General features: G+C 39.5%; 1 protein-coding gene across 1 annotated transcript; it reads right to left on the bottom strand.

Moving 5' to 3' along the window:
• Positions 1 to 289: 289 nt before the first annotated feature.
• LOC133611913 (uncharacterized) lies at positions 290 to 26,263 on the bottom strand. Its single transcript, XM_072913740.1, has 6 exons — positions 25,851 to 26,263; positions 18,449 to 18,700; positions 11,379 to 12,469; positions 8,731 to 8,929; positions 7,878 to 8,120; positions 290 to 3,670 (listed from the first exon to the last, which is right to left on the bottom strand). The coding sequence occupies exons 2-6, from the start codon at positions 18,648 to 18,650 to the stop codon at positions 2,718 to 2,720; spliced, it is 2,688 nt and encodes an 895-aa protein (XP_072769841.1). The 5' UTR covers positions 18,651 to 18,700; positions 25,851 to 26,263; the 3' UTR covers positions 290 to 2,717.
• Positions 26,264 to 27,569: the final 1,306 nt, after the last annotated feature.

The following is a 27,569-nucleotide window of genomic DNA, read 5'->3' as shown; positions in this document are numbered from 1 at the left end:
TTCAATTTGATGATTTGAGTTTAAGGTTTGTGTTATAATTTTTTGTTTCTTGTTTTAATTTTCCTGAGGGAACTCTCCTAAAGGAATCAATAAAGTACTATCTATCTAAAAGAACTACAAAATATGCTGCCGTGACTTTTAGAATACTAATAATTTTATGAAGTTTTCATGACGGGTACCCTTTTTCTGGCTTGAGCACCTGGTCCCCAAAATGTCCTAATACGCTAAATGCTCTCCAGAATTGTATACAAGTAATAATTGTATAGGTAAACTAAAATAATTCCTCTAAATACTGCTGCTGCTGTTTGGTATTAGTTTATTTTAAACATACAGTTCCAGTGTATACATCATATACTTACAATTTCACATTCCAACATGTCCGAAAAGGAGTAGGAAGAAACAGGGCAGTACATTATTGCATGTACTTTACTGAAATAAAAGCACTTAATCTAAAAAAAAAATGGAATCTATAAATGGTAAAAGCATATAAACAAGTTTGTGTTAGACACACAACAATGCTGAAGTTAGAAAGTCAAAGGTAAAAGTTTTGACAGTTTATTTAAAATCCCGCAGCGTCATTTGCTGCTGCTCTTGTTTCTTTAGAGCAGTGTTTTTCAACCTTTTTTGAGCCAAGGCCCATTTTTTGCGTTTAAAAAAATCCGGAGGCACACCACCAGCAGAAATGTATTAAAAAAAACGAAACTCAGTTGACAGTAAAAAGTCGCCGTCGCAATTGTTGGATATGACTTTAAAGCATAACCAAGCATGCATCACTATAGCTCTTGTCTCAAAGTAGGTGTACTGTCACCACCTGCCACATCACCCCCCTGACTTATTTGGAGTTTTTTTTGCTGTTTTCCTGTGTGTAGCGTTTTAGTTCTTGTCTGGCGCTCCAATTTTGGTGGCTTTTTCTCTTTTTTTCGGTATTTTCCTGTAGCAGTTTTCATGTCTTCCTTTGAGCGATATTTCCCGCATCTACTTTGTTTTAGCAATCAAGAATATTTCAGTTGATTTTATCCTCCTTTGTGGGGACATTGTTGATTGTCATGTCATGTTCGGATGTAAATTGTCTTTGCTCCACAGTAAGTCTTTGCTGTCGTCCAGCATTCTCATACCTGCCAACTTTTGAAATCAGAAAAACCTAGTAGCCAGGGTCCAGGGGCCTGGTGGGGGGTTCAGGGGGGCTTCATTCAGACAGGTTAAAATGTTGCTAAAACCATCACTTTTCTATCAGTCACAGTGACTTTTCAAAACAAAAATATTACAGCAAAAATCATATGGGTTGATTGACATGTTTATTCTGTAAGCTAACTTCAATAGTTTGAAATTATTTTGACAGTTAATGCCAGTTATCCTGTCAACCTTTCACAAGACTTCAATTTGTTAATTGAAAGTATAATATAATATAATATAATATTGGAAGTCCATGCTCAATTATTGCCTCCATAAATAAAACTTCGGCATTTATCACATCCAAAGAATCTGTTTGGGCGACGAAAAACGTTGAAAGTTTTCCACTTGTATCGCTAGCAATGGCATTAGACTTGTGTTTTTTTGTCCCAACGTGGTCTTTTACATCGCTAATTCCTCCGTGTCCGATCGAAAAATCTTGTCTGCACAAGGTGCAATTCGCGTAGTTTTCACCCTTTTTGGAACGGATAATTATTCCCGGATAGGCTTTTGAATATTCTTCACGGAATGACTGCAGTTTTCTTTTTGGTTTAAGACTCGTTTGCGATTTTTCTCCGGCTGATTCCATGATCGTTCGCTCGTTTGGAAACAATGGCAACTGGTGCCTCGTGCTTGGCAGCGGTGCTATAAATAGCCTCGCGCATGGCATTCGGAATGGCTCGATAGGAAGTTACGGGAAGCAGTGTCGATTGTCATTGTTGTTACGCGATTTCGTGAATAAAACTTTAATTTTTTTAATTTTTTTTAATGAATGAAAAACCATATTTTTTATCACTGCAACCGTAACCCGGAATAGGTTGATGAAAACCGTACTAATTACGGGAAAACCGGAGTAGTTGGCAGGTATGCATTCTGTTATTGTTTACTTTGTAGCCAGTTCATTTTTAGTTTTGCTCTGCATAGCCTTCCCTAAGATATAATGCCTTTTCCTAGGGACACTCACCTTTTGTTTATTTTTTGTTTAAGCATTTTCACCTTTTTACCTGCACACTGCCTCCCGCTGTTTCCGACATCTACAAAGCAATTAGCTACCGGCTGCCACCTACTGATATGGAAGAGTATTACACGGTTACTCTGCCGAGCTCTAGACAGCACCGACCACTCAACAACAACACATCATTAGCAGACTATAATGACTGGTTTGCAAAAAATATTTTTAACCCAAATAGGTGAAATTAGATAACCTCCCACGGCACACCAGACTGTATCCCACGGCTGCGCAGCACAGTGGTTGAAAAACACTGCTTTAGAGAATCTTTCACCACACACACTGCAACTCAACACTTTCTCACCTGTGTGTGTCCTCACGTGTACTACAAGTGCTGATCGGTAATAAAAGCTTTTGTTGCAGCTTGAACAGGAGAATGTTTTTCACCAGTGTGTGTTCTTACTAGTGTTAAGCGGACGGCAAAGCTTTTGTCGCGGTTTGAACAGAAATATGGTTTTTCACCGTTTACTTCAGACAAAACAAGAAGACATTTTTTTTCCACAAGTGTGTATTCTTGTGTCTTACAAGTGCCGATTGGTCAGCAGCTTTTGTTGCAGCTTGAATAGGAAAACATTTCTTCTCCAGTGTGTGTGCTCATGTGTTTTTTCAAGTTGCTATTATGCGTGAAGCCTTTGCCGCAGATTGAGCAGGAAAACATTTTTTCTCCAGTGTGTATTCTTGTGTGCGATATCAAATGTGCCTTCTGGGAGAATCTTTTGCCGCAAACCAAGCACAGGAACGGTTTGTCTCCGGTGTGTGTCCTCATGTGTACTTTTAAATCGGTGTTTTGCGGGAAGCCTTTACCGCAGATTGAGCAGGAAAAAGGTTTTTCTCCCGTGTGGATGCTCGTGTGCGCGATCATGTGTGCTTTCTGGGAGAATCGTTTGCCACAAACGGAGCACATGAACGGTTTGTCTCCGGTGTGTGTTCTCATGTGTACTTTCAAATAACTGTTTTGTATAAAACCTTTGGCACAGATTGAACATAAAACAGGTTTTTTACTGGTGTGTATTCTCATGTGTATCGTCAAATTACGACGGTGATTAAAACTTTTGCCACAGTGAGGGCATGTGTGTTTGTTGTCAGTGTGACATGTCGTGTCAGCTATAGAGTCTTCCTCATCAGTGTCAGGAGAGTGTGAGGTTATGTCGTCACTATTTGACAGTGGAGCTGAGAGCTTGTTTACTTGTGATCCTCCAAAGTGGTCGCCATCAGTTTTTGTTGTCATGTTTTGGGTTGAGCTGCTGCTTGGAGGCTCCGCCTCTCTCTTCTCCTCACTTTCCCTTTCAACCTCGTCATCTTCACTCTTCACAATGACAGTCAGTGGGAACTTGGTGACGTCCACCTCCTCCAGTCCTTCAAGATGATCTCCCTTTTGACTGATGCTGTGTTCCTCCAGTTCCTCTTTAATGTAGGGGTGCTGTGGCTCCTCTTTGAAATGTGGGGGCTCCGACCTGGAGGTCCGCTCTTGCTGCTCAGGGAGAAGATGTTCTTCACAGGACACAAGAAGACAAACACGTGCTTTTGTCAGGTTCAAACACTGATGACATCTAATAATCAGACAAGAAGCAAGGAATCATGCAGAGACAGAGTTCAATTTAGCTCGAGGAGACACATGTTTTGGGCTGTATTCTAGTTACAGATCCAAACTATGTTCTAAAAGTCCAGCCCGGGCGCCTCCTCTATTTATTTGGAAGGGCCCTATTACATCACTGAAGCTGTCGCTGAGGGAAGGGGGTAAGTCGACAACTCCAGTTAGACTCAATATATGATTATAGTATAAATAAGAATTAGTTGACGCAGGTTATATCGCCTTGTCTCTGCTCTGTCTGCGTCACGGTGGTGTTCGGCCTTGGCAGCCAGCAGGCCAAGTCTGGACACAACACTGATAAAGTCGACTGGCAATCTTTTGGACTGCCAGCTTTGCACATATACAAGAATACAGTAATTTATAGCAATGGGCCTTAAGTAGAGATGTCCAATAATATCGGCCTGCCGATATAATCGGCTGATAACTGCGTTAGAATGTAATATCGTAAATTATCGGTATCGTTTTTTATTATCGGTATCGTTTTTTTTGTTGTTGTTGTTTTTTTATTAAATCAACATAAAAAACACAAGATACACTTACAATTAGTGCACCAACCCCCCCCCCCCCCCCCCATTCACACTCATTCACACAAAAGGGTTGTTTCTTTCTGTTATTAATATTCTGGTTCCTACATTATATATCAATATATATCAATACAGTCTGCAAGGGATACAGTCCGTAAGCCCACATGATTGTGCGTGCTGCTGGTCCGTCCACTAATAGTACTAACCTTTAAAGCTGCAGCTAACGATTATTTTTCTATCGATTATTTTTTTCGATTAATCTGTTAATCTATAGATTATTTTTTCGATTAATCTATAGATTATTTTTCCTTTTACCGATTATTTTTTTTATTTAAAATGAAGATGAAAAAATAAATGTAGGCCAGTTTTTTTTTTTATTTACAAAAAAAAAAAAAGTATGGCCACTCAGTCAACATTGACAACAACATGACAAAATATTCTGTAACAATGTAAACATTTAAAACTTTTAACATTTAACAAAATTAAAAGTAGCTTATTTGCTTTTTAATGTGCAAATATAAAAGTAAACATCCAGTGCAAATCTTAATATTCTGCAATAGTATAAGCATTTCAAAAGTAAAAGTATTGCTTATTTTGCTTTAAAATGTGCAAAAATAAAGATAAACATCCAATACAAAAAAGTGCAAAACGGAAATATTCTGTAACAACAGTGTAAACATTTCAACAAAAGTAAAAGTATTGCTTATTTGCTAAAATGTGCAAAAATAAAGATAAACATCCAATACAAAAAAGTGCAAAACGGAAATATTCTGTAACAACAGTGTAAACATTTCAACAAAAGTACAAGTATTGCTTATTTTGCTTAATAACACAACAATGATAGTATGATTAAAGTGAAAGTTAATTGTTCGTTTGTACATAGTATATGTAACTGTTAATGTTGTAAAAGGTATTTGCACAACTAATTAACGTTCGCGTTAAAGAGGAGCGCGTCTTTGTAAACACTGAACAGGCACACCAAACGCGCCTCTTAGAGCAAAACGGTGCTTTAGTTTATGAATTTACAACGCAGATACAAATGACACATTCATGTTTTTGTGTAATGATGACAACGTATACTCACGCGGACGATTGACTAGTTGATGGTGATGGCAAGAACGCTGTCGGGAGTTTTCTTTTCAAATGTTCGTTCATAGCCGTTGTGCTGCTATGATAGGCCATTTCCGCTCGACACAGTGTGCATACAACAAAATTATTAGGCCGTTTATTGAAATACTCCCACACTTTTGACAACTTTTGGCGTGCTTTTTTCCCCTCGCTCGCACCCCTGCTTTGCGCTCCGCCATGACGGTAGTGTGACGTAAATATGCGACACGTCGACGCACAAAAACGGTGTCGACGTATTTACGTAACCGATGACGTCGACTATGTCGACGCGTCATTTCAGCCTTACTAACCTTTAACAGTTAATTTTACTAATTTTCATTAATTACTAGTTTCTATGTAACTGTTTTTATATTGTTTTACATTCTTTTTTATTGAAGAAAATGTTTATTATTTCATTAATATTCTTAAAAAGTACCTTATCTTCACCATACCTGGTTGTCCAAATTAGGCATAATAATGTGTTAATTCCACGACTGCATATATCGGTATCGGTTGAAATCGGTATCGGTAATTAAAGAGTTGGACAATATCGGAATATCGGATATCGGCAAAAAGCCATTATCGGACATCCCTACCCTTAAGCATAAAGTTAGTGTGATAATATATACGTAATTATTCTAACAGCTTTAGAAAAGTCCAGCTATGCCCAAGTCACGAGACATTGTCCTGCACCAGCGTATGTTCTGATAACGTCTCTGGAAAAACTCATCAAATGCCACGCTGACATTCAAGATGTCCTAACCATATTGTACATCAGGGTATAACAGAAGCGATACAACAAGTTAGGGCTGGGCGATATATCGATATACTCGATATATCGCGGGTTTGTCTCTGTGCGATATAGAAAATGACTATATTGTGATATTCGAGTATACCTTCTCACGCAGTTGCTTTTAGCTGCAGGCATTACACTACAGGCGTTTCTCACTCTTTATTGTCTCTCATCACAGAGACATAAAACAAGCGCACCTTCTTACATACGTCACATACGTATACGCCCTCGCGGAGCAGAGAGGTAGCGGCATGGGTAACGTTAGCTGTGGTGCGAGTGGTAATACGAGAGAGAAAGAAGGTGCGAATCTGGTAACAAATGGAGGAAGAATTAATTCCCATGAAAAACAGCAGGGGGTCCATCGTCTGGCGGTGGTTTGGCTTCAAGCGGGAATATGTCGAACAGACAACCGTAATTTGTCAAGTGTGGGGCGAAAGCGTTGCTACAAAAAGTAGCATTACTGCTAATATGTAGCATCATTTGAAAAGTCACCCGCTAGAGAATGAAGAGTGCTTGAAACTCCGCATGTCAACATCTCCGTTCGGTGCCACAACAACAAAATGCTGAGGCAACCGTTTCCACATCAACACCGTATAAAAAAAATAGTCAACAACAGAAGGAGATAACGTCCGCAGGAACCAACCACATAGCGAAGGACATACACTATTTGATTTCCTATTATGCAGCTCATTTTTATTTGACACTTATTGAAATATCTTCTGTGACATCATGCACAAAAGTGCACTTTATTTGTTTTAAACTATTGTAGTGGCGTTCTGTACAAAAAGCGCACTTTAATTTAGTGTTGTTTTGATATGTCATCTTAGTGACATCATGCACAAAAGTACACAAATAGCTTATTTTAAAATGTCTCTGACAATCTTGCACTTTCTGTTTTGAAATGACATGAATGTTTGTGCCACTGCAAATAACTGTTTAATAAATACACTTTTGCTAAATTGACTTAGTTGTGATTTCCTTCTCTGCATGAAAGTTTAAAAGTAGCATATATTAATGCAGTATGAAGAAGGATGTTTTAATGTAGACACATAGAATCATCATACTGCTGTGATTATATGCATCAAGTGTTCATTCAAGGCTAAGGCAAAATATGGAGATATATATCGTGTATCACGTGACATGGCCTAAAAATATCGAGATATTAAAAAAAGGCCATATCGCCCAGCCCTACAACAAGTCATGAAAAACACTAAATAAACACAGCAGTAAAACCTAACATAAAAACAAGAAGGCTGCTTGTACACCTGAAGGACAAAGTAGAACTGAACACAAAAAAAAAGTACCATAAATTACAGACTATATGCCGCTACTTTTTTCCTACACTTTGAACACTGCGTCTTTTGAAACACTGCAGCTAATTTATGGATTTTTCTTACATATACATACTGTACACACACATTATATATACATATTAGGGTTGTACGCTATACCGGTACTGGTATAGTATCGTGGTACTAATGAATCAAAACCAGTACTATGCATGAAAAGTACCGGTTCCTAGGGATGATGTTCGAAAACCGGTTCTCCCGATTGTTCGATAGTAAAAGAACCGATTCCATGGATTCAAATCCCTTTTTGAGAAACGGTTCCCGTTATCGAAGAACCAATTATGAACATCAGTTAGAAACATTGTATTAGATGATATGTGGATGTTGTGCTTACTTGGACTGTGATGAAGCTGTGAGGACTCAGGTGGTTTCTCTTCATGGTCTTCAGTCTTCACAGAGACAACGGTCAGTGGAAACTTGGTAAGATCAGCCTCCTCCTGCCCTAGAAGGTTCTCTTCCTCCTGAGTGATCCAGAGATCCTCCTCTTCCTCTTTAATGTAGGGGGGCTGTGGCTCTTCCTCTTTTACATAAGAGCGATGTGGATCTTCCTCTTTAACATGGGGGGGCTGCTGGACATCTGTTGGGTAAATTGGTCGTTGTGATAAATAGACAAAAGTAATTTTTGACTGACAACGTTAACACAATGAGTTTGTGTGTTGTGTTCAAAAAGTGTGTGTGGAGGGGGGCGTGGCCTGCGCGTCTGCCGCGGAATGGGGTGTGTAAGGACCGGCTTTGAAGCACAGCTGGCAGGTGATTGGATTGCCCAGCTGTGGCGGATCATCCAATCACCGGTCATGCTTATCAGCCATGACACACCGGTTGGAGCGAGACGCTACAGACGCACACGGTGTGCCATGGCTGATAAGCATGACAGGTATATATATATATATATATATATATATATATAGCTGTAATTCACTGAAATTCAAGTATTTCTTTTATTTATATACATATATATATATATATATATATATATATATATATATATATATATATATATATATATATATACCGTACACACATACATACACACACACACCCCAAGCGGGCCTTTTGAATATCTCCCTAATTCTGAGGTCTCAAGGTTGGCAAGTATGCCTCACAAGACCATTCATCCTTCAATACACAATATTGTTAATGATTGAATACAAAGTTAGTAAACATGTGAGAGTAAGACGTAAACAAACCTGTTCTGTGCAACACAACTTGATGTTTCTTGAAAACACCGTCCAGTAGTTGATGTTGTCGCTCCTTCTCTTTTGACTCCTCGTACTTTGCTATCGTTCTTTCGCACATTTTCACACAATCCCAACACTTTACACTCACATCTGATCTCTGCTTAGCGACGTGTTGATAACTTAGGCGTATTTTGGCTAAGAAGCTAAGCTAACTGTCAAGCTAAGCTAACCCGAGGAGCTCCATAGTGCGCTCGGACTAATGTACCCGGATACAAACCATTATTAACGACATTTACTCTATTAAACGACATATATGTGTACACGTACGCACCTATTAACGACCACAAAACTGTAATGCCCACGTTTAGGCTTATCCAGTTTACGCCATCTTGCTTGGTCGTCGTTCTACTTCTGTGGATATTCTGTCAATACTCTTCAATACATCTTCGGTGTGATGCTGCCCTCTACAGGTTCTAACTAGCCTGTTCACCTGTGGGATGTTCCAAATAAGTGTTTGATGAGCATCCCTCAACTTTCTCACTCTTTTTTTTGCCACTTGTGACAGCTTTTTTTGAAACAAATTCCAAATGAGTTAATATTTGCAAAAAATAACAAAGTTTTCCTGTTCGAACGTTAAGTATCTTGTCTTTGCAGTCTATTCAATTGAATATAGGTTGAAAAGGATTTGCAAATCATTGTATTCTGTTTTTATTTACCATTTACACAACGTGCCAACTTCACTGGTTTTGTACATACAAATCATAAAGAACACACGATCAAAAATAGCTGCAATAGTAAACACATATTCATAAAGTCGCACATTTTAAAAGTAAATGATCTTGTAGAATACACAACTCCTCAGATTATGTATTAAGTCAATAATATGCATTCAGAAGATGTCTCAGATATGAACCAATTGATATAAACTAAGAGGGATTCATCCATCCATCTTCTTCCGCTTATCCGAGGTTGGGTCGCGGGGGCAGCAGCCTAAGCAGGGAAACCCAGACTTTCCTCTCCCCAGCCACTTCGTCCAGCTCTTCCCGGGGGATCCCGAGGCGTTCCCAGGCCAGCCGGGAGACATAGTCTTCCCAACGTGTCCTGGGTCTTCCCCATGGCCTCCTACCGGTCGGACGTGCCCTAAACACCTCCCTAGGGAGGCGTTCGGGTGACATCCTGACCAGATGCCCGAACCACCTCATCTGGCTCCTCTCGATGTGGAGGAGCAGCAGCTTTACTTTGAGCTCCTACCGGATGACAGAGCTTCTCGCCCTATCTCTAAGGGAGAGCCCCGCCACCCGGCGGAGGAAACTCATTTGGGCCGCTTGTACCCGTGATCTTGTTCTTTCGGTCATAACCCAAAGCTCATGACCATAGGTGAGGATGGGAACGTAGATCGACCGGTAAATTGGGAGCTTTGCCTTCCGGCTCAGCTCCTTCTTCACCACAACGGATCGACACAGCGTCCACATTACTGAAGACGTCGCACCGATCCGCCTGTCGATCTCACCATCCACTCTTCCCTCACTCGTGAACAAGACTCCGAGGTACTTCAACTCCTCCACTTGGGGCAGGGTCTCCTCTCCAACCCGGAGATGGCACTCTACCCTTTTCCAGGCGAGGACCATGGACTCGGAGGTGCTGATTCTCATCCCAGTCGCTTCACACTCGGCTGCGAACCGATCCAGTGAGAGCTGAAGATCCTGGCCAGATGAAGCCATCAGGACCACATTATTTATGTGTGGATTTATGGGTACTCAAAAGCAAAGGTATGAACAAATGTAAAATAAATATGTACATCGGTAAAATCATTTACAAGTAGAATATATGTAATACTACATTACAAAAACCTGTATAAAAAAACCCTATTATGAATAAGCATAAAAGTGAATTATGAATATCTGTATACACATAACATGTAACTTAGGTTGTGTAATGTTTACTGTCAGAATAATTGTATCTAAGTTATCGCAAAACTTTGTGTTTCAATGAGTTCCTGGCGAGCAGACAAAGGCTGTCTTTGATCTTACCAATCAAAAGGCTTGTAAAACTCCACTGTGTAGGACGGGAAGCGACATGAAGGTGTCGGTTTCTTTGATGTATTGTAATCCACAGGAAGATTTTGTTTTGACCCGAGATCTACAAAGCGGAGAGGAAGCAGGACCTGACTCCCCTCCAGGCACCTTTTCTTTGAACTGTTTTGTGACCAAAGGCAGCGGCTGTTTACGACCCCCGTCCCTTTAGAAAAAGCTGTTGCCATGTAATGAGGGAAAGTCCAAATAAAAGAGGAGGCGTACAATCTTTCGTCAGAGTGTGGCGGGAGACTGTACAAGAGTACAACCCAGACGTTTCTCCCTAATTGAATTCTGTCTCTGTTTGATTCCTTGCTTCTTTGTCTGTTTAATAGATGTCATCAGTGTTTGAACCTGACATTTCAGGCAAATTGTTCTGTCCATTTTTAATTAAAAGTACACAATGCAGTACATTAATGCATGTACTTGACATTAAAGCACTAAGGTAAAATATCAATTCTACAAATGGTAGAACCAGGTATATAACAAGATTGGGTTACACACACACACACGTTTTATGTGGTGGTGGTGTTGGAAAGCCAAAGTTAAAAGTTTTGACGGATTATTTAAAACCCTGCAGCTTCATTTGCTGCTTCGATTCTCACCAGCACACTTGTGTTTCTTACACTGGTACTTATAAGAGAATCTTTCACCACACACACTGCAACTCAACACTTTCTCACGTGTGTGTGTTCTTACGTGTGCTTTCAAATTGCTACTTTGCACAAAACCTTTACCGCAGATCGAACAGGTAAAAGGTTTTTCGCCGGTGTGTATTCTCATGTGCAATTTCAAATTGTTACTGTGTGTAAAATCTTTGCCACAGATCGAACAGGTAAAAGGGGTTTCTCCGGTGTGCAACCTTGTGTGCGTTTTCAAATTACGATTTTGTAGAAAACCTTTACCGCAGATTGAACAGGTGAAAGGGGTTTCTCCCGTGTGTGTTCTCATGTGCACTTGCAAACACTGCCTTTGGGTAAAACCTTTCCCGCAGATTGAACAGGTGAAAGGGGTTTCTCCGGTGTGTATTCTCATGTGTATCTTTAAATACTGTCTTTGCACAAAATATTTACCGCAGACTGTACAGGGGAAAGGTTTTTCTCCGGTGTGCGTTCTCGTGTGTACTTTCAACTGACCGCTTTGGGTAAAACCTTTACCACAGATTGAACAGTTAAAAGGCTTTTCCCCAGTGTGTATTCTCATGTGCACTTTCAGGTGACAAGGTTGATAAAAGGTTTTGTCACAGTGAGAGCATTGGAAGTGTGTGTTGTCAGTGGGACGTGTCTTATCAGCTTTAGAGTCGTCATCATCAGTGTCAGGAGAGTGTGACATGTCGTCACTATCTGATAGTGGAGCGAAGAGCTTGTCTGCTTGTGATCCTCCACAGTGGTCCTCATCAGCTTCTGATATGTGTTGAGTTGAGCTGCTGCTTGGAGGCTCCGCCTCTCTCTTCTCCTCATCATCTCCACTCTTCACAATGACAGTCAATGGGAACTTGGAAACATCAACCTCCTCCAGATGCTCCCCCTCTTGACTGATTCTGCTTTCCTGCTCTTCCTCTTTAATGCGGGGAAGCCGTGGCTCCCCTTCCTCTCCAAAATGCAGGGTCTGTGGCTCCTCCAGCTCCGTCCTGGAGGTCCACTCATGCTGCTCAGGAAGATGTTCCTCACAGACGTCTGCAGGACACAAGAAGACAAACACATGCTTTAGAAAAGTCCTGCTTTATTCAGTCACACGGGATATTGATCGCAAAATGATTGATTGGATTCAGACAGGTTAAAATGTTGCTAAAACCATCACTTTTCTATCAGTCACAGTGACTTTTCAAAACAAAAATATTACAGCAAAAATCATATGGGTTGATTGACATGTTTATTCTGTAAGCTAACTTCAATAGTTTGAAATTATTTTGACAGTTAATGCCAGTTATCCTGTCAACCTTTCACAAGACTTCAATTTGTTACTTGAAAGTATAAACAGTATAAACACTTTTTACAGTAAACAAATGGTAAAACAGTACTAAACAATTCCATTAAAAAAAAAATTGGTGTCATTATTAACTTTCGGTCCAAGCTTGTATAATCTACTGCCTTGTTCAATTGTAAAAAATATTTTGTGCCTAAAATTCACATTTCTATCACAATTATCATACTGTAAACATGGTAAGCTAACTTCATTAAAATTAATAGTCCTGTCAATAGCATGGAATTACAATTCAAATGTAGTTTTTTTGTAAGCCTTTCAAAAGAATTCAAAATATGAAAAATTAATGAAAATTAATTTAAGCCATCAGACACTTGAAAAGTGGCACATCACATCTCTAATGTAATCATTTTAACTTTTCAACAGAAATAGCACTGCAAAAATATTAAGTATTTTGGTAGTTATGCTGTCAACATTTAACAAGATTTCTTCAACTTGGACTTGAAAGCATAAATAGTATAAACACTTTTAACAGTATAACAGTACTAAACAATTCCAATAGATAACATTGGTGTCATTACCTTTTTGTGGCTAAAATCCAAATTTAGCAACGGCATTAGACTTGTGTTTTTTTGTCCCAACGTGGTCTTTTACATCGCTAATTCCTCCGTGTCCGATCGAAAAATCTTGTCTGCACAAGGTGCAATTCGCGTAGTTTTCACCCTTTTTGGAACGGATAATTATTCCCGGATAGGCTTTTGAATATTCTTCACGGAATGACTGCAGTTTTCTTTTCGGTTTAAGACTCGTTTGTGATTTTTCTCCGGCTGATTCCATGATCGTTCGCTCGTTTGGAAACAATGGGCAACAAGTGCCTCGTGCTTGGCAGCGGTGCTATAAATAGCCTCCCGCATGGCATTCGGAATGGCTCGATAGGAAGTTACGGGAAGCAGTGTCGATTGTCATTGTTGTTACGCGATTTCGTGAATAAAACTTAAAAAAAAAAAAAAATGAATTAATGAAAAACCGTATTTTTTATCACTGCAACCGTAACCCGGAATAGGTTGATGAAAACCGTACTAATTACGGGAAAACCGGAGTAGTTGGCAGGTATGTGATAATGTCTGTCTGTCACGATGTTGACATTCAGTATGTCATAATTAGAGATGTCCGATAATGGCTTTTTTGCCAATATCCAATATTGTTCAACTCTTAATTACCGATTCTAATATCAACTGATACCGATATATACAGTGGTGGAATCAACACATTATTATGCCTCATTTTGTTGTGATGCCCCGCTGGATGCATTAAACCAGTGTTTTTCAACCGCTGTGCCGCGGCACACTACTGTGCCGTGAGATACAGTCTGGTGTGCCGTGGGAGATGATCTAATTTGACATATTTGGGTTGACATTTTTTTTTTGTAAACCAGTAATTATAGTCTGCAAATGATGTGTTGTTGTTGAGTGTCGGTGCTGTCTAGAGCTCGGCAGAGTAACCGTGTAATACTCTTCCATATCAGTAGGTGGCAGCCAGTAGCTAATTGCTTTGTAAATGCAGGTAAAAAGGTGTCTAATGCTTGAACCAAAAATAAACAAAACGTGAGTGCCCCTAAGAAAAGGCATTGAAGCTTAGGGAAGGCTATGCAGAAAAAAGGAAAACTGAACTGGCTACAAAGTCAACAAAAACAGAATGCTGGACGACAGCAAAGACTTACTGTGGAGCAAAGACGGCGTCCACAATGTACATCCGAACATGACATGACAATCAACAATGTCCCCACAAAGAAGGATAAAAACAACTGAAATATTCTTGATTGCTAAAACAAAGTAGATGCGGGAAATATAAGACATGAAACTGCTACAGGAAAATTCCAACAAAAGAGAAAAGCCACCAAAATAGGAGCGCAAGACAAGAACTAAAACACTACACACAGGAAAACAGCACAAAACTCTAGACAAGTCATGGTGTGATGTGACAGGCGGTGACAGTACACCTACTTTGAGACAAGAGCTATAGTGATGCATGCTTGGTTATGCTTTAAAGTCATATCCAACAATTGTGACAATGACTTTTAACCGTCAACTGAGTTTATGATTTCTGCTGGTGGTGTGCCGCCGGATTTTTTCAACGCAAAAAATGTGCCGTGGCTCAAAAAAGGTTGAAAAACACTGCATTAAACAATGTAACAAGGTTTTCCAAAATAAATCAACTCAAGTTATGGAAAAAAAATGCCAACATGGCAATGCCATATTTATTATTGAAGTCACAAAGTGCATTATTTTTTTTTTAACATGCCTCAAAACAGCAGCTTGGAATTTGGGACATGCTCTCCCTGAGAGAGCATGAGAAGGTTGCGGTGGGCCGGGGGGGTAAGGGGTAGCGGGGGGTGTATATTGTAGCGTCCCGGAAGAGTTAGTGCTGCAAGGGGTTCTGGGTATTTGTTCTGTTGTGTTTATGTTGTGTTACGGTGCGGATGTTCTCCCGAAATGTGTTTGTCATTCTTGTTTGGTGTGGGTTCACACTGTGGCGCATATTTGTAACAGTGTTAAAAGTTGTTTATACGGCCACCCTCAGTGTGACCTGTATGGCTGTTGACCAAGTATGCTTGCATTCACTTGTGTGCGTGTGAAACGCCGTAGATATTATGTGACTGGGATGAAAGGCAGTGCCTTTAAGGTGTATTGGCGCTCTGTACTTCTCCCTACGTCCGTCCGTGTACACAGCGGCGTTTTAAAAAGTCGTAAATTATACTTTTTGAAACCGATACCGATAATTTTTAAACTGATAATTTCCGATATTACATTTTAAAGGGGAACATTATCACAATTTCAGAAGGGTTAAAACCATTAAAAATCAGTTCCCAGTGGCTTATTTTATTTTTCGAAGTTTTTTTCAAAATTTTACCCATCACGCAATATCCCTAAAAAAAGCTTCAAAGTGCCTGATTTTAACCATCGTTATATACACCCGTCCATTTTCCTGTGACGTCACATAGTGATGCCAATACAAACAAACATGGCGGAATGAACAGCAAGGTATAGCGACATTAGCTCGGATTCAGACTCGGATTTCAGCGGCTTAAGCGATTCAACAGATTACGCATGTATTGAAACGGATGGTTGTAGTGTGGAGGCAGGTAGCGAAAACGAAATTGAAGAAGAAACTGAAGCTATTGAGCCATATCGGTTTGAACCGTATGCAAGTGAAAACGACACGACAGCCAGCGACACGGGAGAAAGCGAGGACGAATTCGGCGATCGCCTTCTAACCAACGATTGGTATGTGTTTGTTTGGCATTAAAGGAAACTAACAACTATGAACTAGGTTTACAGCATATGAAATACATTTGGCAACAACATGCACTTTGAGAGTGCAGACAGCCCATTTCAGGCGCGCTAAGAACATATGTTTTTCCACGATTTCAGCACTCAGGTTAACCATACCTAAATAGACACAAAATACTGCATTACACAAGACTACCCGAATGTACTCGAATGATTGAAAAAAATAAATGTTTTTAAGCTAAATTATTGGTAAACACAGTTTATGTATAATAATTTACGTAAAACCGCGAGTAATGAATACAGTTTTCATCAATTCATATATTCTGTAGACATACCCTCATCCGCTCTCTTTTCCTGAAAGCTGATCTGTCCAGTTTTGGAGTTGATGTCAGCATCTGCTTTGAGTGTCGCAGGATATCCACACATTCTTGCCATCTCTGTCGTAGCATAGCTTTCGTCGTCGTAAAGTGTGCGGAACAAACGACTGACCATTTCGTCGGCTTTCCCCACAGCCTCGTATTTTGAACAAATTTCGTCCAATTTCTTACCACTTTCGCATCTTTGGGCCACTGGTGCAACTTGAATCCGTCCCTGTTCGTGTTGTTACACCCTCCGACAACACACCGACGAAAGTGAAAAAATGGCGGATTGCTTCCCGATGTCACGTTGCTCCGAGAGCGAATAATAGAAAGGCGTTTAATTCGCCAAAATTCACCCATTTAGAGTTCGGAAATCGGTTAAAAAAAAAAAGGTATTTTTTCTGCAACATCAAGGTATATATTGACGCTTACATAGGTCTGGTGATAATGTTCCCCTTTAAAGCATTTATCGGCCGATAATATCGGCAGTCCGATATTATCCGACATCCCTAGTCATAACCATACCGTACATCGGGGAATAACAGAAGCAATACAACAAGTCAAAAGAAACCACAAAATAAACACAGTAGTAAAATGATATACAAACAAGTAGTGTTGTCCCGGTACCAATATGTATTTTGATACTTTTCGGTACTTTTTTATAAATAAAGGGGACCACAAAAAAATATTTTAACAAAAAAATCTTAGGGTACATTAAACATATGTTTCTTATTGCAAGTTTCACCTTAAATAAAACAGTTGACATACTAAACAACTCGTCTTTTAGTAGTAAGTAAGCAAACAAAGGCTCCTAATTTAGCTGCTGACATATGCAGTAACATATTGTGTCATTTATCTACCTATCATTTTGTCAACATTATTAAGGACAAGTGGAAGAAAATTAATTATTAATCTTGTTCATTTACTGTTATTATCTGCTTACTTTCTCTTTTAACATGTTCTATCTATACTTCTGTTAAAATGTAATAATCACTTATTCTTCTGTTGTTTGATACTTTACATTAGTTTTGGATGATACCACAAATGTGGGTATCAATCCGATACCAAGTAGTTACAGGATCATACATTGGTCATATTCAAAGTCCTTGTGTGTCCAGGGACATATTTCCTGAGTTTATAAACATAATAGGCCGTAAGACTCTTGAACGCATCATAATAATCCCCTCAATTCCCCCCCAAAAATGGATTAACTGGCTGGAATATAAAGACAATATAACATACATCCATAAACGTGGATGCATATGCAAAAGTGCAATATATTTATCTGTACAGTAATCTATTTATTTATATCTGCACTTTATTGCTTTTTTATCCTGCACTAACATGAGCTAATGCAACAAAATGTTGTTCTTATCTGTACTGTAAAGTTCAAATTTGAAGGAAGTCTAAGTCTAATAGGAATTTTAAAAAACCGAAAGAAGATTTTGTGATGCTAAAAATAACGATGTAATCATAGTAGTATCAACTAGATACGCTCCTATACTTGGTATCATTACAGTGGATGTCAGGTGTAGATCCACCCATGGCGTTTGTTTACATTGTGACGCCGGTGAGCTGCGGTGTGTAGTGAAGCATGTTTAGCTATTCCTCGTCCTGCAGGGATGATACTTGTAAAAAACTCACTTTATTTGTCGCCATGGAGACGACGATTAGTGATTTAGAAGTAGCTACAACACTGCAGACTGGGTATGGACTTTAGCTTATAGCTAGCTAGCCATGTTTTAAAGCACCTCTTCCTGAGGGCGTTTCAGTGTTAAAACTTCACCTTTATCTTTACTTTTTAAGCCAAAATGAGTCTGTTCTCCCTTTTCTGTCTACACACTGTGTCTGCTTGTAAGTACTCTGTGATTGTGCGCTGCCGAACATGCTAGTCTGCTCGTAAACCAGCAATGACATGACGTGAGGACGACGGGGAGGCGGTACTTTTTTAGAGACGGTATAGTACAGAATATGATTCATTAGTATCGCGGTACGATGCTAATACCAGTATACCTATACAACCCTACAAACAAGACAGCTGCTCGTACACCCAAAGGACAAAATAGAACATGACAAAAATGACCTTCATTCTTCACAGGAACACCAATGACTGCGAACTCCTCCAACCATTCAAGATGCTCTCCTTCCCGATTGATGCAGCGTACTTCCTCTTCATCTTTAATTGGTTGCTTTTTTGGCACCTCCTGATCCGCCTTAAACTTGGGGGTCAGTGGGTCCTCGTCTTCCTCTCTAAAGTGGGAGGGTTGTGGCTCTTGTTGCTCCATCTTAAAGCTCCATTCCTGTCGCTCAGGGAGAAGATGGTCTTCACAGACGTCTGCAGGACACAAGGAGACAACACATGTCTTAGAAAAGTCCAGGTTTGCTCATTCAGATGAGGCATTCAGTACATTTGCATGTACAACATTATTCACAAGGTAAGAAGACCAAGCTTGGATGGGGAGACTTTTTACTTTGGATGGACGATATAGCCTAATATATATATATACAGTACAGGCAAAAGTTTGGACACACCTTCTCATTCACAACACAACTGATGGTCCCAACCCTCTTGGGACTCCCAAACTCCCAAAACGCAACACGGAACGACACAGGAAGTCCTTCATACCGACAGCCATCAGACTGTATAATGCATATGTTCCTTTTGACTGTACATGTACTGTAAATGTATAATGTATTTATATTATTCACATGTGAATAATGCTGTATAATAGACTGTATTTATGTTATTCACATGTGAATAATGTTGTATAATAGACTGTATTTATATTATTCACATGTGGATAATGCTGTATAATACTGTATTTATGTTATTCACATGTAAATAATGCTGTATAATAGACTGTATTTATATTATTCACATGTGAATAATGCTGTATAATACTGTATTTATGTTATTCACATGTGAATAATGTTGTATAATAGACTGTATTGATATTATTCACATGTGAATAATGCTGTATAATGGACTGTATTTATATTATTCACATGTGAATAATGCATTATAATGGACTGTATTTATGTTATTCACATGTGAATAATGCTGTATAATAATACTGTATTTATGTTATTTACATGTGAATAATGCTGTATAATAGACTGTATTTATATTATTCACATGTGAATAATGCTGTATAATACTGTATTTATGTTATTCACATGTGAATAATGCTGTATAATAGACTGTATATATATTATTCACATGTGAATAATGCTGTATAATAGATTGTATTTATATTATTCACATGTGAATAATGCTGTATAATAGACTGTATTTATATTATTCACATGTGAATAATGCTGTATAATAGACTGTATTTATATTATTCACATGTGAATAATGCTGTATAATACTGTATGTATGTTATTCACATGTGAATAATGCTGTATAATAGACTGTTTATGTTATTCACATGTGAATAATGCTGTATAATAGACTGTATTTACATTATTCACATGTAAAAAATACCTACCGTATTTTCCGCACTATAAGGCGCACCGGATTATTAGCCGCACCTTCTATGAATTACATATTTCATAATTTTGTCCACCAATAAGCCGCCCCGGACTAAAAGCCGCGCCTACGCTGCGCTAAAGTGAATGTCAAAAAAACGCTGCGCTAAAGTGAATGTCAAAAAAACAGTCAGATAGTTCAGTCAAACTTTAATAATATATTGAAAACCAGCGTTCTAACAACTCTGTCCCAAAATGTACGCAAATGTGCAATCACAAACATAGTAAAATTCAAAATGGTGTAGAGCAATAAATAGCAACATAATGTTGCTCGAACGTTAATGTCACAACACACAAAATAAACATAGCGCTCACCTTCTGAAGTTATTCTTCATTCGTAAATCCTTCGAATTCTTCGTCTTCGGTGTCCGAATTGAAAAGTTGCGCAAGCGTGGGATCCAAAAATGGCCGGTTCCGTCTCGTAGAAGTCATCGGGAGTCAGTGTCGCTGTTGTTGTGCAGCAGTTCTGTGAATCCTGCCTTCCGGAAAGCTCGGACCACAGTTGTGACCGAAACTATCTGCCCAGGCATTTACGATCCACTGGCAGATGTTGGCGTATGTCGACCGGCGCTATCTGCCCGTCTTAGTGAAGGTGTGTTCGCCTTCGGAGCTGTGTGAAAAAAGCCACCCGGCCTCTTCGCGTAAACTTCCCTTAACCACTCGCTCATCTTTTCTTCATCCATCCATCCCTTCGAGTTAGCTTTTATGATGACGCCGGCTGGAAAGGTCTCTTTTGGATGGGTGGAAGTTAGCATGGCAAGCTAGAACCACAGTGAAGGATGACTCCTCATTCCCTGTGGTGCGAATATTCACCGTACGTGCTCCCGTTCCACAGTGCAGTTCACAGGAATATCAGTTGCTGTGAAATACGGTAGTAATCCGTGTGCGGATGGAGAGATTGCGTCTTTTTATGATCCGGATCCTTGTCGCGTAGTAGGAGCCATTTTGTGGTCTTTACAGATGTAAACAGGAAATGAAACGTACGGTGATATCCGCGCGTTTTTTCTTCTTCTTCCGGGGGCGGGTGAAGCGCTTCCTGTTCTATGGGGGCGGGTGCTTTCCTTGGCGGTTGCTTGCGTAGAAGAAGAAGCGCTTCCTGTTCTACCGGGAAAAAAGATGGCGGCTGTTTACCGAAGTTGCGAGACCGAAACTTTATGAAAATGAATCGTAATAAAGCGCACCGGGTTATTAGGCGCACTGTCAGCTTTTGAGAAAAATTGTGGTTTTTAGGTGCGCCTTATAGTGCGGAAAATACGGTAAGTGTTTATTGTCTATTGTGAGCGAACTGTGGTGCTGAATTTCCCCCAGGGATTAATAAAGTACTTTCTATTCTATTCTATTGATAAAGCAAGAAATTCCACTAATCAACCCTGATAAGGCACACTTGCGAAGTGAAAACCGTTTCAGGTGACGACCTCTTGAAGCTCATCGAGAGAATGCCAAGAGTGTGCAAAGCAGTAATCAGAGCAAAGGGTGGCTATTTTGAAGAAGCTAGAATATAAAACATGTTTTCAGTTATTTCACCAGTTTTTGTAAAGTACATAACTCCACATGTTTTGATGTGACAATCTACAATGTAAATAGTCATGAAAATAAAGAAAAACGCATTGAATGAGAAGGTGTGTCCAAACTTTTGGCCTGTACTGTATATTACTGAGAGGAATATTTTTTACAGAAGCAGAATTGAATACTCAGATATGGATTAGAGACAAGCGGTAGAAAATGGATGGGTGAATATCTTCAACAGAGCCTTCTCTGTTGCGGGTCCCAAACTCTGGAAGGATCTGCCTCTCCATGTGAGACAAGCCCCTTCTTTGGCTACTTTTAAGACCCTTCTTAAAACCCATTTTATTCACTGGCTTTTAACCAAGCATGAGACTTTAAACTGTTTTTAACTTTTTTTTAAAACTGTTTTTAACTGCTTTTTATCTAACAAATTGTTCTTGGGATAATTTGTATTTGCTTTTTCAATGTGTATAATACCTCGGTTTTAAATGTTATTTTTAGTCTGTCCTTTGCCTCTATTTCTTTGTGGTGTGCAGCCTTTTGTTCTTCAACTGTGGTTGCTTTTAAAGGGCTTTATAAATAAAGTTGGTATGGTATGGCAGTGTTTTTCAACCTTTTTTGAGCCAGGGCAGAAATGAGGAGGCACACCACCAGCAGAAAACAAAAAAAAATTAAACTCAGCAGCCGATGTTGACAATAAAAAGTCGTCGTCGCAATTGTTGGATATGACTTTAAACCATAACCAATCATGCATCAATATAGCGCTTGTCTCAAAGTAGGTGTACTGTCACCACCTGTCACATCACGCCCTGACTTATTGTGACTTTTTTGGTGTCTTCCTGTGTGTAGTGTTTTAGTTCTTGTCTTGCGCTCCAATTTTGGTGGCTTTTTCTCTTTTTGGGTATTTCCCTGTAGCAGTTTCATGTCTTCCCTGGAGCGATATTTCCCGCATCTACTTTGTTTTAGCAATCAAGAATATTTCAGCTGTTTTTATCCTTCTTTGTGGGGACATTGTTGATTGTCATGTCATGATCGGCTGTACATTGTCTTTGCTCCACAGTAAGTCTTTGCTGTCGTCCAGCATTCTGTTTTTGTTTCTCCTTTGTAGCCAGTTCAGTTTTAGTTTCGTTCTGCATAGCCTTCCCTAAGCTTCAATGCCTTTCCTTAGGGGCACTCACCTTTTGTTTATTTTTGGTTTAAGCATTAGACACCTTTTTACCTGCACACTGCCTCCTGCTGTTTCCGACATCTACAAAGCAATTAACTACCGGCTGCCACCTACTGATATGGAAGAGTATTACACGGTTACTCTGCCAAGCTCTAGACCAGTGGTTTTTAACCTTGGTTTGATCGAACCCTAGGGGTTCAGCGGGGATCAAAACACACCCGACTCATCGTGTAAATACAAACTTCTCCCTATCGGCGTATTACAGATACGGCAACATTTGACTGATTTGTAGGTGTGTAATTTGTTGTGAGTTTATGCACTGTGTTGGTTTTGTTGTTTGAACAAGGTGATGTTCATGCTCGGTAAAAAAGTTAAAAAAAACATGGTAACACTTTAGTATGGGGAACATATTCACCATTAATTAGTTGCTTTTTAACATGCAAATTAGTAACATATTGGTTCTTAATTAGTCATTATTAAGTACTTATTAATAAGGCTGAAACGACGCATCGACGTCGTCGACGTCATCGATTACGTATATACGTCGACGCCGTTTTTGTGCGTCGACGCGTCGCATACCTTATTTCCTTGAATAGCCTCCGGGGCGCTAATTAATTTAAAACCTCCTCTCACTCTGCGCTTACCAAAAGGCGTGGGGTAAATTTAGGCCTGCGCTTATAAATTTTACTGATTTAAGGATACCATCATGAAAAGCACATTTAATAAAAAAAACGTTATTATGGTTTTACCTTTACTTATAAATGAGTATTCTGATCAAAAGCATCGATAACTTGTTTATAGAAGTCTTCCTTATTTTTCTTCAGTTTTAAAAGTCTCTCTGTCTCGATGGAGATATTCCTTTAAGTATTACCTCCTGCTTCGATTGAAAGTCCAGTTTAGAAAACGGTTTTATTTTAGATATGTAATCCTCCATGTTAAAAGTGCAAGCAAACGATCGCTGTGCACTCTTTTTGCTTGTTGTCTTCTTCTGCAGCACCGGTCTTCTGCAGTACCGGTAGTCGCAAGAAGGATCACTAGCGCCCTCTACCACCAGGAGGCGGGAGTCATTTAATGACTCATATTTGACACACGCAGCTACAGTATATTAATAAAACATAGCTGCTTACTGTTCTTTTTAGCATATTCAATAGCTTGGACCTTAAATCCTACTGAATAGCTCTTAACCCTTTATGCGATTTCAAATGATTGAAATCAGCCTCCTCCATTTTGAAAATGATGACTTGTGACGTGACGAGTTTGACCCGGCGGAAGTTCTAGACATGCGCTAATAAAAATAATATTTTGCGAAACGAGTTTGACCCGGCAGTAATTCGAGGCATACAAATACTATATAGGGCCAATTCAAGGAAATACGCACTTTTTTGTATTGGATGTTTATCTTTATTTTTGCACATTTTAAAGCAAAATAAGCAATACTTTTACTTTTGAAATGCTTATACTATTGCAGAATACTAAGATTTGCACTGGATGTTTACTTTTATATTTGCACATTAAAAAGCAAATAAGCTACTTTTAATTGTGTTAAATGTTAAAAGTTTTAAATGTTTACATTGTTACAGAATATTTTGTCATGTTGTTGTCAATGTTGACTGAGTGGCTATACTTTTTTTTTGTAAATAAAAGCCATGCCTTTTGAAAAAACTGGCCTAAATTTATTTTTTTATCTTCATTTTAAATTAAAAAAAATCATCGGTAAAAGGAAAAATAATCTATAGATTAATCGAAAAAAAAAAAAAAATCTATAGATTAACCGATTAATCGAAAAAATAATCTAAAGATTAATCGATAGAAAAATAATCGTTAGCTGCAGCCTTACTTATTAATTCCTTATTCGGCATGGCCTTATTATAACCCTAACCCTCTAACCCTGATCCAAACCCTAACCAAATAACTCTAAATTAAGTCTTTGTTATTTAGAATATGTTCCCCATACTAAAGTGTTACCAAAGACATATAGCTTTGTCTTGAATTTGCAAAAAAAAAACATTTTATTTTTCACTAAAGAAGGGTTCGGTGAACGCGCTTATGAAACTGGTGGGGTTCGGTACCTCCAACAAGGGTAAGAACCACTGGTCTAGACGGCACCGACACTCAACAACACATCATTTGCAGACTATAATTACTGGTTTGCAAAAAATATTTTTTTAACCCAAATAGGTGAAACTTGTTCACGAGTGAGGGAAGAGTGGATCGTGAGATCGACAGGCGGATCGGTGCGGTGTCTTCAGTAATGCGGACGCTGTATCGATCCGTTGTGGTGAAGAAGGCCCTGCGATGAGGTGGCGACTTGTCCAGGGTGTACACCGCCTTCCGCCCGATTGTAGCTGAGATAGGCTCCAGCGCCCCCCGCGACCCCAAAGGGAATAAGCGGTAGCAAATGGATGGATGTGGTGAAGAAGGAGCTGAGCCGGAAGGCAAAGCTCTCAATTTACCGGTCGATCTACGTTCCCATCCTCACCTATGGTCATGAGCTTTGGGTTATGACCGAAAGGACAAGATCACGGGTACAAGCGGCCGAAATGAGTTTCCTCCGCCGGGTGGCAGGGCTCTCCCTTAGAGATAGGGTGAGAAGCTCTGTCATCCGCGGGGAGCTCAAAGTAAAGCCGCTGCTCCTCCACATCGAGAGGAACCAGATGAGGTGGTTCGGGCATCTGGTCAGGATGCCACCCGAACGTGTTTAGGGCACGTCCGACCGGTAGGAGGCCACGGGGAAGACCCAGGACACGTTGGGAAGACTATGTCTCCCGGCTGGCCTGGGAACGCCTCGGGATCCCCCGGAAACAACTGGACGAAGTGGCTGGGGAGAGGGAAGTCTGGGCTTCCCTGCTTAGGCTGCTGCCCCCGCGACCCGACCTCGGATAAGCGGAAGAAGATGGATGGATGGAAGGTGAAACTAGATCATCTCTTATGGCACACCAGACAAAAACAATGTGGTATGGTATCTTCAAATAGCCACCCTTTGCTCTGATTACTGCTTTTGCACACTCTTGGCATTCTCTCGATGGCCTTCAAAAGGTGTGTCGAAACTTATGGCCTGTACTGTATAGCAGTTCTGCAGGAAACAATGCAGTTTTCACTGTACAGTTTATCATTGTAATTGGTCTGCAAATAAATGTTATATTCAATTCACGTAACTTACTATTTTAGTTTCACTTCTTGCCGAGGCTGCTCCGCTCAGTAAAGTTATTCCAAGTGTTCTTATGATGTTAGTACTCAAATATAAAGTTAGTAAACATGTGAGAGTAAGAAGTAAACAAACCTGTTCTGTGTGTTTTTTGAAAACGACGTCCAGTAGATGACGATGTCGCTCGTTCTCCTCTTTTGTTGGAGAAAGTTCCTCCTAGTCTTCGTACTCTGCTATCGTTCTTTCGCACATTTTCACACAATTCCAACACTTTACACTCACATCTGATCTCTGCTTAGCGACGTGTTGATAACGCCCCGCGTCTCTTTGTTAGCAGCTAACAAGCTAAGCTAACTAGCAAGCTAAACTAACTAGCATGTTAACATAGCCTGAGAAGGTTTAAAGTTCACTACGACGAGTCTACTTTATCCTGGCACAAATAATTAGTTAAAGTAGAGTTCCAACGCTGGACAAATAAATACACACGTATAGACGAAGGAATTATAGCATACCTAAAGAGGACATTGCTATGTTGCGTTTCGCGTTTGGGACTGGACTACGCGATCAGTCCGCGCATGCGCAGGAACACGTGACCTTATGTCGCTTTCAAATTAAAGTACAAAATTAAAGAAATAGAAAAGCATAAAGCATACGTTTTATCGATGCATTTGTAGATATTACTTTGTTTTTTTGTTGTTGTTTCTTTCTTTTTTTTTGAGAGGGGGGGTGGAAAAAATAAGAAAATAAATACAATTAAAAAAATAAAAAATAAAAGCATAAAGAAGTACAACTTTGGAAAGCAACAAGAAGAACGTAACATTAAGCACAAAATGCCAGATTAGTTTAATTGAAAAATATATTTAAGGACAAAATTATAATTTTCCTTGCATATCTAATACAATTCACTGAGCAAGCAAAAATCAGACTTAAGATCAAGAGGATTTAGATAATTGTCAAAGCTGCTGCCAAGCCCTAACCCTAACTGGCTGAACTATAGATTTGTTTAAATAGCCCATGATATATGAGTTTCCTATCGATTGGTACCGGGCCGCACAAGAAATTAAAAATAATAATAATAATAATAATTTAAATTTAATTTTTATTTTCTTTATTTTTATTAAATCAACATAAAAAAACACAAGATACACTTACAATTAGTGCACCAACCCAAAAAACCTCCCTCTCCCATGTATACTCATTCACACTCATTCGCACAAAAGGGTTGTTTCTTTCTGTTATTAATATTTCTGGTTCCTACATTATACATCAATATAGGTCAATACAGTCTGCAGGGATACAGTCCGTAAGCACACATGATTGTATTTTTTTATGACTAAAAAAAATAATAAAATAAAATAAAAAAATACCATACCAGCCAGCCTAAACTGACAGTTGACAGGTAGAAAACAAAGATGGTGTTCAGCGTTTTCCTGCTCAAATGAGCGGACTGTTGAAAATAGGAATCGGGGGATTACTTTTCACAAGTAAGATTTAACATTAACATACTATTGGTATGTATATACGGGGCAGCCTGGTGGAAGAAGGGTTAGTGCATCTGCCTCACAATATGAAGGTCCTGAGTAGTCTTGGGTTCGATCCCGGGCTCGGGATCTTTCTGTGTGGAGTTTGCATGTTCTCCCCGTGACTGCATGGGTTCCCTCCGGGTACTTTGGCTTCCTCCCACTTCCAAAGACATGCACCTGGGGATAAGTTGATTGGCAACACTAATTTGGCCCTAGTGTGTGGATGTGAGTGTGAATGTTGTCTGTCTACCTGTGTTGGCCCTGCGATGAGGTGGCGACTTGTCCAGGGTGTACCCCGCCTTCCGCCCGAATGCAGCGGAGATAGGCTCCA

The sequence above is a fragment of the Nerophis lumbriciformis genome, linkage group LG08 (genome assembly GCF_033978685.3).
Source record: "Nerophis lumbriciformis linkage group LG08, RoL_Nlum_v2.1, whole genome shotgun sequence".
Classification (NCBI taxonomy): Eukaryota; Metazoa; Chordata; class Actinopteri; order Syngnathiformes; family Syngnathidae; genus Nerophis; species Nerophis lumbriciformis.
The sequence above is the reverse complement of the archived record's forward strand: the minus strand, read 5'-3'. Positions and strand labels throughout refer to the sequence as shown.

Excerpts from the sequence above, each read along its gene's own strand:
- LOC133611913 (XM_072913740.1), bottom strand. The coding sequence starts at position 18,650 with ATGGAGCAACAAGAGCCACAACCCTCCCACTTTAGAGAGGAAGACGAG. Across the intron at positions 8,930-11,378 it reads GTGAGAATCGAAGCAGCAAA|CTTAGCTTCTTAGCCAAAAT; the intron begins TGAAGCTGCAGG and ends CTTGACAGTTAG. Across the intron at positions 8,121-8,730 it reads AGTTGTGTTGCACAGAACAG|ATGTCCAGCAGCCCCCCCAT; the intron begins GTTTGTTTACGT and ends TTTACCCAACAG.